The sequence below is a fragment of the Saimiri boliviensis genome, chromosome 7, assembly GCF_048565385.1.
Source record: "Saimiri boliviensis isolate mSaiBol1 chromosome 7, mSaiBol1.pri, whole genome shotgun sequence".
Lineage (NCBI taxonomy): Eukaryota > Metazoa > Chordata > Mammalia > Primates > Cebidae > Saimiri > Saimiri boliviensis.
This window is the reverse complement of record NC_133455.1, coordinates 76335063-76349465: the sequence shown is the minus strand read 5'-3', so window position 1 is coordinate 76349465 and position 14403 is coordinate 76335063. Positions and strand designations below refer to the sequence as shown.

Sequence of the window (14403 nt, the reverse complement as noted above, 5' to 3'; positions counted from 1 at the left end):
TTGCAGTGTTGTGGGGAAATGAATAAAAGTATAAAATTTGGATGAAGGAAGCAGATAATTGTGGTTCTTAAATGAGACTTGCGTTTGCTGCCAGGGAATCCTTAGAAACCAATGGAGATTTTTTGGCTAAATCTCCAGGGTTGACTACTGAACAGAATCAAGAGCTGGATGCATTACAAAACACTGATATATCAAACTTAATGAGCATTTTAAAGCAAGTGTTTTAGTTCAGACAAAGTTTAGAGACTTACTGAGATTCCAAAATCTGTGTTTTGAAGTCCAAGCAAATAGGACCTAATTAGGCTAATCATATGAGTAGCTTAAGAAAATACAACTATATAAACTTTTGATAATTTACAAGATAGGAAATTAAATAGCTCACATAATGTGCCTAGTGAATGTGGCTTAAAATAACATCATGTGATGACATTTTTTTACATCATGTGAAATGAAAACAAAAAAAGTAGTAATTAAAATGATTAAAATCAATCACCTCAGTTTCTGGATGATATAACACACAACAAACATGATTATATGTATGAGTTACGTTATTATCTCTTAAATTTGTTTCTATATACCTTTATATATACAACTTACATGTGAATCTCTTGTGCTTTAATATCCATATATACCTATTTAATCTCTGTCAATACAAATAGCACTATCCACCTCAAAGGCAATTGCTATTTCAGTAATAACTTGGATATTCCATATACAGGCATAGTATTTATCATGAAATGCTAGTCAGGTTAGACATGATTTTGGATAAAACCAATGATGGAGTCAAACTTGTAGCCCTAGATGTCCTATTTAGTAGGATTTTTGTATTAATCTATTAGCAAGAACAAAGAACGGTTTAGTTTTGGAGGATACATTTAATTTCTATCAAAATAAGAAAATTAAAAGCAGTAATAATAAATTATACGTGTGGAATACTTTATATTTACAAAACTGTTACCTATTTTTTTACTTCATTTGAAAATTAGCTTTCATAATCTACTGCCACTTTGGTATCGTTAACTCCTCCCTTTCTTTTGGCTCTGTTATCTTGTTTAAGTCTCAGTAGCTGCCACTCCATCTTTACTTCCCTTCTCTGCATGTTTCTTGAAAGAGTAATCTGGTCTTTATTTCCATTTCCTCATCTCCCCCTCATTCTTCTCACTTCTTCTGTCGCTCTACCAATATGTACTGTTCGAAAATCAAACACCGCATGTTCTCACTCATAGGCGCGTGTTGAACAATGAGAACACATGGACACGGGGAGGGGAGCACTACACACTGGGGTCCGTTGGGGAGAAATGGGGGAGGGACGGGGGTGGGGAGGTGGGGACAGATAGCAGGGGGAGAAATGACAGATATAGCTGAGGGGAAGGAAGGCAGCAAATCACACTGCCATGTGTGTACCTATGCAACAATCTTGCATGTTCTTCACATGTACCCCAAAACCTAAAATGCAATAAAAAAATAAAAATAAATATGTACTGTTCTTCACATCTCCATTTCTAGTTGTTGCATATAATGAAAGATTTTTTTAATTAAAAGAAGTAATAAAACTTCTGCATTAAAAAACTCACCTTTTATTCTGATTATAAAATACACCTATTTCTTCATTCTACATCTCTTGAGTTCCATTCTCTAGGTGATGTTCCATGTGCTACAGCAGTGACTTACCAGAAGAATCTCTGCTCTCATGGAAATTACATTTTAATGAGAAGAAGGAGAAAATAGACAGTTACACAAATGTATAAAATAGTGAATAGAATAATTTTAGATTATAATAAATAGAGGAAATACTACAGGCTACTTGGAGAGAGAGAGAGAGAGAAACTTCACGTGGGTCTCTCTGGACTCTGGAGGGCAGGATGGTCAGGATGTGATCTCCATGGAGGCGATTATGAAAAGCAGACTGCTACTCAAAGACAGGCGGGAGAACCTTCACGGAGAGCGAATGTTTCGCGTAAGGTCTGGAATCAGCTTGGCAGAGGGGACAGTGGAAAGGCCAGTGTGTCTGAAGCACAGGGAACGTAGGGAACAGGGATGTGAAATGAAATCAGAATGGTTGCGAGGGAAGATGATGTTGGGCTTTTTCTCCAGTAAGAGATTTTTATTTTATTCTCATTTTAATAAATAGGTAAATTCCAGGATTTTAAGCAAGGGATGGAGCCAGTGGGGTAATGTGCTTTGATTTACATTTTATAACAATCATTCTGGTCCCTATGAGGAGAAAGGGCACTTGACTAAGCCACTGAGCATTTTGCCCTAAGGGTGGATTTCTTTTTAAGATTTTTCTGGTAAGGTTCATTCCATTGTAACTAGTTTTTTTTTTTTTTTTTTTTTTTTTTTTTTAGTTTACAAATTACTATATTTGGAATCAAAGAGGAAATGGCAGTACAGACTGAAAATATTAAAATAAGGAAATAATACAAAGAGCTCTATGCACGTAAATTCAAAAATATATATAAAATTGACCCATTCCCCCAAAAACATGAATTACCAAGTAAATGAAATAACGTAAATAGCTTTATAACTTTTTAAAAATTAATTAATAGTTGAAAATCTTTAGAAAAAAATTCCCAGGCCCAAATGTTTTCCGTGAATTTTACCAAATATTAAAAGAACAGATCATATCAATTTTACATATCATTTCCAGAAAACTGAAGATAAGGCTGCTATTTCTTATTTATCCAGTAAGATCTGCATTACCTTAATATTGACTACAGTCAATGACAGTCCAAGAAAATTGAAAACCAATAATCCTGATGAACATACACATGAAAATCCTGTACTGAATATTAATAAATCCAACTCAATAATATATAAAAAGAATGATGCATCACAATAAGTGGGCCTTTTCACAGGAATGCACTTTTTTTTGCAATATAACTAGTTAACACCAGATTTGTTAGATATATAGATCAATGTACAGAATTGTCCTAAAAAGACTTAAAAATATATCTGTTCCCTTATGTGATCTCTATTTCCACAGAAGTGTCTCCAGCTCAATGGGAGGCCACGTGGTTGGATTCTAATCCCCCCTTTTATCTTTTGTATACATCTCCTTTATACTATCGCCTTTATTCCCCCCCCTTTTTTTCTTCCAGGTTTTTGTTTATAGACCAGCTACACTTACTTTCTGTTTTCATGGAGAAATGATTTTTCTTATAGCATAACAGTTTTTTATTTCTTGATTTTTAACAATTAAATGTACTTTTAACATTAGTGGGATGAGAAGTGTTTCAAACAATCCAAAAATCTAAACCTCAGCATACATAAGTGAAATATGTAACAGAAGAGAACAGTGGGAGAAAGTGGGAGAAAGTCCAGTAGATTTAATTGTCAGTCTTCCACTTTGACAGCTTTTCACTTCAACATCCTTCCCTGCCAAGGTTACTTTTTCTCAATTTCCCTTGTGCTCCTTGCAAGCTGATGCTGCTTGGGAGCGATTTCAAGGTCTCCTCTTCTATGCATATTTTCCTTCCGTTTCCAGTTTCTTTTCACTGTTACTGATGTTGCAAAATACACTTAAATTTTACCACTTTCCCTAATGAATGTGACATTTCTAAACTGTGTTGGAGCCCAGGACCACATTCGTTATTTCTCTGGTGGGAAATTTTATACTGAGACCTGGTGGTTAGCAAGTAGAGAAAGAAGAGAATGTCCCTCCTCTGTGCTGTCATGCATTGTAAAGAAGAAATGCACATTCAGCTTTTCCCTTTAGGTGTTTTCCTTTGGTATTGCCTCTTTGTCAAAAATCCTTGATCACTCTGTTATGTTTTACCTTATTCAAACTTGATTGTTACTTAAAAATCAGAATAAAACACATTCAAGATTGGATTTCATTTTTTTCTTTTCCTTCTCAGTTTGCTGTGTCTTGCTGCAAGTCCCCCAACTCTTTTTTCACTTCCTATTTGTTGTCTAAAGAGGTGACACATACTTCATCCTCCTCATGTTGACTGCAATGCAATATATTTGGCTGTAAGGCACCACCAGTGTTCAATAAGTACTTATTTACCAGCTATTGAGCTGGACTTTGGATGAGTCCTACAGATTCACAGATGTATGGGGAACAGTTTCTGTCTCTAGGAATCTTATATGAGACTAACGGTTGAGTATAAGTAGGTGGATTATAATATGGTATGGCAGGTGACTGTTAGGCAGAATGGAGGGCATTCAACATGGTCCTGAACAAATCCTACAGGAGGAATTCTAACCTGCCCCATGACTAGTGAGTAGAAGTTACCCATTTCGAAGAGTGGGTGGGAATTGAGGGAATAGCTATCATATTTTAGGTGACATGGAGGTAAGATTTAGTGGAAGCCATTGGAGAAATTATCTAGGGTTAAAAATAGACTATGAGTATGTGTAGAGAGTGAGATGGGACAAAATGACATAAAATGAGATTAGAGACATATAGTATCAAAGATTTAAAAAAAATTCTGCTGCAGGATTTTTATACCCTGCTAGGAACGATGGCCTTCAGTTCAGAACAGAGAAGGGAATCCATGTTAAGGTTTTAAGCAAGGATGATTTATACTCATAGAGACATTTGGCTATAGCATAGAGAATGAATTACATTCAGTCAACAAAATTTATCAGGCACCTACTAAACACTGCAAATATAGTTGTGAAAAAGACAGACATAGGAGGGTAATTTGATGGCAGATGTCCAGTTAGGATGCTGTGGCCAGTGAGAAAATTTGGTGGTCTGAATTGCAGTGTTGCAGTAGTCAGAGGTATAAAAATAAACATTTAAGAGCTACTCTGGCAATAGTATTGACTGGAACATGGTAATAAATTGGACAGGAGTGACAGTATTATGAAAAGGAGAAAATGCTGGTTCTGACAGCCTTCCAAATGTTGACCTGCATTATCCTTTCTTTCTTTAATTTGATAGCCTGGCAACTTTGTGGGTGTTTCCGTTTCCATATGTCTAGTTATCAGTTTGACTAGCTGTCGGTTCTGTCATCCTATTGGATGGGTACACAGTGGTATGGAAAAATGATGGGTCATTGCCCTTGTAGTAGAGGCCATGTGCTAAGGAGAAGCTCTTATCAAGAGTTACACTAAGCAGCTCTTCCTGTCAGATGAGTTTTGCTGTTCATTCTGTTATAAGATATGCAGTACGAGAAGGTTGCAGGGATTAGATGCAGAGGGGAGTCAGGATGGTTGAAAAAAATGTAGAAGGAAAGAGAATACTCCTAAAACTAATACTAAGAGTGCCGAGAGAGGAAACAAAGGCAATAGAATAGAAGATTTAAAATGACATTTGGTTTACAGAGAATAAGTTCCAAACTAGATTATTGTTATAGCTCAATATTTCTCTAAGAGGCTTCCTGAGGACACTAGTGTGCTGTGTTACATTGTGGAGGAGGTTTCTGGAAAATGTTTCTAAAACATATTTGGCAATATGCCTCTTGTTAAAAAAAAATCTGGTTAAATTGGTTGAACTCAGAATGTTACAAATATATTTCCTCCTTTATTTTTCACTAATACTTTAATAACAATCTGTGGATCTGGTGCCTCACAGAATGAATTTAAGAAAATGCTAGTCTGACTGAGTAATGATTAGAGTAATGGTTAGCATTTATTGAGCATTTATTATTTGCTATGCATAGTATTAAACCTTTTACTCAGACTATTTTGTTTAATCTTCATGCCAGCAACACTGTTGGGTAGATATTATTATCTTCATCTTACTGACAGTGAAATAATCTGAATTATTAAGTAATTTGTTCAAAGTCATATAGTCAGCAGGAAGCCTGGCTTTAAACCCAGTCTAATCTGAAAGCTCAAATACCTATCATCTTTTACAGTTTCTTTGACATGGTATGAGGTTAAGGTCCTCAGAGAGGTTACAGCTGTGGGTGCTACTGAAACTCCAATCATCTCATGAATGGGACTAGCCTCCCAAACACTCAAGGATCAAACATATACAAATTACTCAATATTCTCAACTATCACAGCCATTGAATCCTTAGTACATGCTTGACAGTGGGCCAGGAATTTCACATGCATTATCCCATGTTACAGTAGAAGAAACTGCAGCAGGAGATCCGGAAATTTGCAGGAGAAACTGAAGCAGGAGATCCAAACAAAGAAAAGTCAGGTAAAGGCCACATAATTAGAAGCCAGTAAAGTCTGGACTCAAACCCCGGCATTCTGACTTAAAAGTTCATGCTTTTATTTACACAATATTGCCTTCTAAACATTTGAATTACTCCCTACAACCTCCCCAAGCTAAGACCTGTGAACGTACATCTATATTAAAATACCTAATATATAATTTATTTTTTCATGCATTTAGTCATACATGAAAAAATGTCAAGGACCCCTGTTTGAAAATGTATAAATGCCCTTTCTACCTTTGAGTCACAGTTTTGGAGATAGAATGTTCTGGAGGTAAAAATGTACAAAAATGGGTAACCTAGAAAATACAAGAGGAAAAGGAATCAGGCTATATCAGGAAGTGACCCCAGGAAATTGCTTTAAAAGCAAGACAGACAAGAATCTGCAGGTCGGTCACAATGGAGTTCAGTATAGTATCTGAATTGGAAAGGCACAGGGTGACAGACATATTTTGTGTCCCTCATAAACAAATGGAGATGGACTTAATTTCATATCAGTTTTGCTTATCTCTTAGTGATTAGTGTAAGAATTTTAGAATTAGACCATTCTAGGTTTCTGTTTTTATTCTGTCATTACATGTGGCCCAAGCAAATTTCCAGATTTCCTCATCTACAAAATGGGGATGGATATACCTACAAGCCAAATTTGTTTTTCAGAGCAAATGAAAGAATGTTGTAGAAAGTGCTGGAGAAAGTAAGTTCTGAACTTTTATTATAAGTATGTATTTTTTTTTTTTTTTGAGATGGAGTTTCACTCTTGTTACCCAGGCTGGAGTGCAATGGCACGATCTCGGCTCACTGCAACCTCCACCTGCTGGGTTCAGGCAATTCTCCTGCCTCAGCCTCCTGAGTAGCTGGGACTACAGGTGCACGCCACCGCACCCAGCTAATTTTTGTATTTTTACTAGAGACGGGGTTTCACCATGTTGACCAGGATGGTCTCGATCTCTTGACCTTTTGATCCGCCCACTTCGGCCTCTCAAAGTGCTGGGATTACAGGCATGAGCCACTGTATTATTTTTTTAATAACAGTTTTTACTTTCCTTAGTTTTATGAATTCAACATGAAAAGGTTGATTTGGTATTTTTTATTCTGCTTTTTCATTTTTCTCTTACTTCTGGGAATGTACACCGAGGTGGAATCTCACAATACTGTGTCGCCTATAGCCGAGTTGTGCACATTAGGAGGATGAGGTCACTTTGCAGTAAGGAATGTAGATAGTCAGGTGATTTTTAAAAAGCACATTAATACGTTTGAAGTGACCAAATTCTGTGTGGGAATTCATCTAAGCAATTAAATCTAAACTGTTATACTGTCCATTTGACTTGGCAATTGTCAGGAAAAAAGTAAAATAATAAATCATTAATTTAAAGATTATTCAAATAACCATGCCTTGGATTTTTTAAATAAATTAAATCTATGTTTATATGGAGAGAAATATGGCAATATTTCCAGACCGATTTAGGATATGGTTAAGTGGATGAACACTGACTGAGGCAGAGCTTTGCTTATTTCTTGCATCATATCAAGGTACTTTGAAAAACCTTTATTTTCTCTGTCATCATTTACATACAGCGAACAACATTTTAAATACAAGAAATACAGTTTTCAGGAGTTGAAGGGGTTAAAGTATAGTAGACAGCTTTAAATGTAGCACAATTATAATGGAAAAGCTATGAATTTACATACTTAAGATTTTTTTTTTTAATTTGCAGGATGAGTAAGAGATACTTACAGAAAGCAACAAAAGGAAAACTGCTAATAATAATATTTATTGTAACCTTGTGGGGAAAAGTTGTATCCAGTGCAAACCATCATAAAGGTAAGCATTTTTTTTTTTTCTCAATTCTTTGTGGATGATGACTACCCTTAACACAGACTGTTGTGTTTTGTGTCCACTGGTCTGTTAAATTTTAGTGGATATAGATTCACCCCTGGCTGTTTTCTTTAAGCAATAATACAGAGTTATCTTTAAGATGGCTTTGATAGAGAAACAAAATATTTTCAGGATTACTGCTGTTTCTGCAAATAGTGTTCAAAGAATATGGAAGTATACCTCTGCCTTTCCTTCCCTTTTTAGATAGTGATATTAAAATGTTGATTTGGCATGTAATAAAGATAAGTTTCAGATTGCACACATCCTGGTAAAGAAAGTATCTGTAATGATATGTATCTGAATAATATGTTTAAATGTGAATTTTCTTTCAATGCTTTTTGTGGGCCATCTTTCTTTACAACTGAGTATCATTTTGACCACCATTTGGACACTGCCCCTAGTATTATAATTCAGCAGGCTCAATTCTGCCACTCAACAGAGTGAGAATATTTGCTCTATACATATGTGTTAAGCTTGACAGCTCACAATTATATTCTTTCCGCCTTCTTTCTTGGCCATACGACTCCATATAATAAATAACTACTTTTCCATATGAATTAAAATGGGGCTATTTCTGAAATGTCCCTATTATAATAAAATATTCAGGAGAAATCAATTTAGATTTTTCTGTAAAATGTGATCTTATAATTTAGTTGTCTTCCCACTATCAAGTCTAGAGACTAACAACTTAGTTTCTCATTCTATTTTTGGGTGAAGGGGGAATTAAGACTGCTTTGAATTCTGTAACACTTGAATTAGTTACACATGTCCATTTAATTAGCATTACATGGAACATTAACACCAGGGAGCGAAAATACGTGGTGTGTGGGACTGATGCTTATAAAACTAATCTCTTCCCCCTGTATTTAAAATCAAGAAGAGACATCTTGCAAAATAAAATTTTATGGAGAGTTTCTTCATTTTTTTTTATCCTGTTTTCTACCCACAGTGTGTTTTCGTTTGTGTGAACATCTATACATATATTTTTCTTCTTTTTCCTTAATACAGCATATTGATCCACAAATCAGACTTTAAATTCTCTTTAATATTTTTTATCAGTGTAAAATTAAAAATATGTTGAGGAGGACATTCCCTGTTATCTCAAATTGGCAAAAACAAACCAGACTGAAGGTCAAAGTAGTATTAAATACGCATCTTTTAAAAGAGCTACAATCCATTAGGGCCAAGCCCTGCCTTGGACTTAACAAGAAAACACACCCCATCCTCATTTTTCTGATGGTCACCTTAGTGGCCTTTCCCAGCTTATGAAAGAAGAATTGGGAGGAGTGGGGAAATCATAGGAATTGTGGGCATCAGGCTGGCACAGCAAGTGTTCATTATGAAGATACTTTCTCATGTCCAAAGCCAAATCATGGGGTCTCTTAGAGGATCCCTCATAGAGACTTTTCATGGTATGTATTGCATATCGTTGTTAAAGCTACTTTAAGACATTTAAATTGTGTCATGTTCTATGCTAACTCTGAAACTAAGATCTTTTCTCACTTCTTGCCGAGAAACTAGTCCTTGAATGTAAGAAATTACACATCATGTTAGAAAACAAATCGCCAGACCTGGTGTATTTATAGAAGATAGAATTTTCTGTTGTTTTGCTTTTACATTTCCATGCTGCCCCTGATACTTTGGATGAAGATTTTATGAAAGTTTTCTTTCTTCCATCTTTCTTCCTTTTGTTCTTTTTTCTTTCTTTTCTTTATATTTTCTGTACAAAATATCCTTTTTGTTTTGAGCTATTTTAAACATAAAATAAGTGTTGTGCATATGTAAGTTGTAGGGAATGTTTATAAAGTGATTATTAGTGTGTATACCATCCAAGAAAGGCTGGGCTGCTATCTCCCTAGGTACAAAGCCCAGACTTTGGAGACCCGTTTGGTGTATCTGGCCTGTGGAAGGATATAGTTAAATTCTAAATGTTTAAGGTAAGAAACTAGGATCTCAACGGAGCAAAATATTTTTCTTCCCTTTCAGGAAGGGAAGGGGGAGAATGGTTGTCTCTCCTGTATATAAATGAAAAGAATCCATTGTTCTCTGTCAGTCATCTATAGAAAGTTCAGCTACTAATGTATGATATTTGGCTTGGCTTTCATCAGAGTTAAGGCTTAGGGCAAGGCAGGCCAGTTCACTTCCTATTTATTGTGAGTTAATTAGTAAGAAATCAGTTTCTGATCCAGAATACCTTGTTGAGCATTCAAAATCAAAGTAATAAAGATGAATATTAGAAATTCAACAGCACTAAAGAGCATTAAAGATGTCAACTCATTTAATCTCATAACCATCTATGTGGTAGATATTATTTTTAAAACTACTTTTAGAGATCAGAAACTATGACAAAGACAAGTTAAGCAATTTGTCCCAGGTTGCCCAGTTAGGAGCTGGGCGTCCAGTCTAGGCAGCCTTGCTCCAAATAACCATGAAATATATGTACTAGTGAATTGCTTTTTACTTACACAATTTGGGATTTTTTTGATTTCCCAGGTCTCTGGATTGGTGTCTCTCACGAACTCTGAAAAAGTATAGGCACCATCTCTTGAAATGTAGTTTCTTTACCCACCACTGTCTCTATTAAACTAGAATCCTGGCTAGGTGTTAGGTATATGTCAGGTTTTTCCACTCTTTTCTCTATGTATTTCAACCTTTATTTTACATATACTTTTTTTTTTTTTTTTTTACCTTCAAGTCTCTCTGTGCTTTATTCTATTCTGGGATATTTATTCACATTTTTATTCTACCACACGAATTCTGTGTTCCCTTGGGTCTAATCTACTATTTAATTCACATAGTAACTTTTAATTTTATTTATTATATATTACCAAAATGATGTCTTTTTTTCTTCCTAATCTGCAAACTTTTGATAGGTTTTTGTTTTCATGTTTTTTGAAATATTACTACATAACATATATTTCTATGTGATGATCCTATTTTATATGACTTTGTGTTTCCTTCCTAGTGACTTTCACTCATGGTAATTAATTTATTTTATGGCTTTTTATTTAAAAAAATTATTAGCTCATGTTCATCAGAATTGTATTTGTGGGAATTTTGAAGGCCTGTCATTACAATGTATTCTTTCAGAGACAATTTGCATTTGGAAGCAGAGCCAAGTCAGGAATTCTTGTTTACATGATTTATTGAAAGAGTGCTCTCAGGAGAATGAGAGCAAGCAAAGCAAGCTAGAGCAGGAGATAAAAACTAAGCACAAATAGAGTCTCAGCTGGAGAATCACCCAATCTGCTCCTATAGGGAATCTCTGAAACATGAATTGCTCCACAGAGATGGTCCCTCCTTGAGGCAAGATAGACGACCTTGTCTACCCTTGTGTCCATTAGCTACTGGCCTATTCCCCATGGTAAGGAGTAGCCTCTCTAGGGAAGTGGCTTGTCTTTAGCAGAAGGGAAGTCTGTAAAGAAGGTGGCAGCTGTGGACTGTGATCAGAGAACATTCACAGCACGTGGAGGAAAGCTGCACATCCCTAAAGGATTTTGATAGTGTACCAGAAGCAGTCTTCGCCCTCAGCTCTGTCTGTCTCTCACTGAAGGTCACTCCATCCAGGCAAATCTTATTCAAGATTTTGGTTGGTCACAATTTCCAGGAAGACTTACTTAAAGAGGAATAATGAGAGTACCATTAATGTATTTGGTGCTCATGGTCTGTACTCCCTACCCCCAGCCATTCTAGATTTTCCTCTCTTTTTGCTAACACTTCTACTCATCTAGGAGGCTTTTCTAATGTTTTTTTTAAGAATTCTGAGCCCTGGGCTACCAATCCCTTGCTGCTTTACTTCTGCATTGGTAGTTATAACTGGGCACAGGAATTCCACAAGATGCCCCATTGGATCATGAGAGTATCTGATATGTTCTGGATTCCTACAGTGTCTAGGAATGGTCTTTAGAAATGGTCTTTTCTCATGATCATCAGGGAACTTTATATTTACTTCATCAACTTTGAACTCCTTTTCTTTCTTTCTCTCTCTCTCTCTCTCTCTCTCTCTCTCTCTCTCTCTCTTTCTTTCTCTTTCTCTCTCTCCTCTCTGTCAGTATAAGGAGCAGAGACTGATAGCAGAGACTGATAGATGATCACGCAACAGCTGTAGCTCTGTGTTTACCCAAACTGATCCCTGTTCTGGAAACAAGTTCTCCTAAACCCAGAGCATAGTATATTGGTCATTTCAATTGGCTATTTCTCATGGAAAAGTTGTTTCTTTACTTAATGACTTCTGAGTAACTACATTAAGGCCTGAGAATATAGCAGTACAGAAAAGAGACAAAAATCTCTGTCTTCATGGGATGTTTATTCTAGGAGAGGGAAAGTAGGTAACAAGAAAAATAAATAAAGTGGGATGTTTTACAATATAAATGACCTGGAAAATATATAAAGGAAGAAAATGTGTAGAAAGCATTCAGGAGGGAATGTCATTTTAAATAGGTCTTTGGGTAAAATAGAAAGTTTCTAGTGGAGTCAGCCAGGGAACTATGCACACAAAGGAGGCTCCAGGTGAAGCAGCAATTGGTATCAATGCTTTCAAGCACATCCAGAGACAATCAGAAATAGAAAGGAGGATGGTGTGCATAGAGAAAATATGTAAGGGAGAGAGTGGTAGGTAGGTCATTACAGAACAGGTAAATGTAGAAGATGAAAGAAACTGAATAAATAAATACCTCTACCAAAATACAATAATATCCTGCTCTCAAGAGCCACCAAATGGAGAATTGTATTACTCCATTTTCTGAACATGATGTAGGAACACTGGAAATCCACATTTGGATTTGGAAAAATGGGTATCTAAAAATCAGAAATTGTTGTCATCTTCTTAATAAAACCTTCTGTGCTTTGAGAACGAACAGTCCCTCACATACAAACAAATAAGTTTACTGCCCAAACTGCCACAGAAAGATGCTGCCCTGAATTCTTACAATTATATTGAGCTGGGCATTTTGGAGGGGATCGAGTCAGAGTATTGTGACAGTCAGTCAGAAAGGATGAGTGGTATTTCCCCCTTGGAAGCAATTACAAGAGGTACAACTTCTGATATTGGGGATCAGAGAGGAGACATTTTAGTTTAGGATTCTTTAAGTTCCCAACGGAAAAATATAGTCATTAATCTTAGAAGGCTAATATGTTTTCTTGTCTTTTCTTTCTTTACACATCACGTCCAAACTAAATCTCAGGAGAATGAGTCATCACTGGGTTTGGGGATTGGAAAAGAATTTTTATTTTGTTTGAAAGAGATACACAGAGTTGAGTTATACATACAAAAAAATGAGCCTAAAAAAGTTAGTTTGATTAGCAAAGGTTGAATATATGTTATTCTCATTGTAATAGATGCTAATTATTAGTCTGAGTGAGAACTTTTGATTGAAGGGATCTTTTTAAAAGAAAAAGAAAAATTTTAATTTTGTTTTATTTTTAATTGATATATGACAATTGTACTTATTTTTAGAGTACAGTGTGATGTTTTGTCATATGTATACAGTATGGTAATAACCAAATTTTAAAATAAAGATGATTTTTGGTTCAGAGTCTGGGAGACATAGCCATAAATTTTTTTGGCAGATCTTCATTTGTTGATTCATTTGATAGTTTATTAATTTATCCAACCAACCCTCCATGAAACAAAATATATACTGAGTATCTGTTAAGTGTTGGGCTTTAAGTCAAATTCTGGAGATACAAAAGTGAGCAGGCTGGTCACAATGGCTCATTCCTGTAATCCCAGCACTTTGGGAGGCAGAGATGGGAGGATTGCTTGAAGCCAAGAGTTTGAGACCAGACTGGGCAACAAAGTGAGAACCCCTATCTAAGAAAAATGATTAAAAAAATTATTCAGGTACGGTGGCCTGTGCCTGTAGTCCCAGCTACTCGGGAGGCTGAGGTGGGGGTTTGCTTTTAAGATTGCAGTGAGCTAGGATCATGCCATTGTACTCCAGCTGAATGACAGAGCCAGATACTTTCTCTTAAAAAAAGAAAAAAAGTGAGGCCAGGCGCGGTGGCCCCCACCTGTAGTCCCAGCACTCAGGGAGGCGTAAACTGGTGGGTCACTTGAGGCAAGGATTTTGAGACCAGCCTGGCTAACATGGTGAAATCTCATCTCTACTAAAAAATACAAAAATTAGCCAGGCGTGGTGGCATGTGCCTCTAATTCTAGCTACTCTGGAGGCTGAGGTGGGAAAATCACTTGAATTTGGGAGGCTGAGGTTGCAGCGAGCTGAGATTGTACCACTGTATTCCAGCCTGGGCAGCGGAGGGCTACTCTTTCAAAGAAAACTAAACAAAAGTGAGCAAAACAGACTCACTGTGCTGTGAGCAAAACAGATTCAAGTGCTGTGAAGATAAAATTTCAGGTTGTTCAGAGTATATAAACTGTAAAATGGATGGGGTACAGTTTCA

The 14403-nt window shown here is 36.2% G+C and overlaps 1 protein-coding gene across 4 annotated transcripts in view; it reads left to right on the top strand.

Moving 5' to 3' along the window:
* Positions 1 to 14403, top strand: part of TAFA2 (TAFA chemokine like family member 2) — a 545001-nt gene that overhangs the window by 369896 nt on the left and 160702 nt on the right. For all 4 annotated transcript variants that reach the window (XR_012518470.1, XM_074402828.1, XM_074402826.1 and 1 more), the window contains one exon: positions 7841 to 7947. Coding sequence is in view for 3 of the 4 variants with exons in the window: in XM_074402828.1 (XP_074258929.1) it covers positions 7842 to 7947 (106 nt within the window). In the remaining variant the exon portion in view is untranslated. The remainder of the gene's footprint in view (positions 1 to 7840; positions 7948 to 14403) is intronic.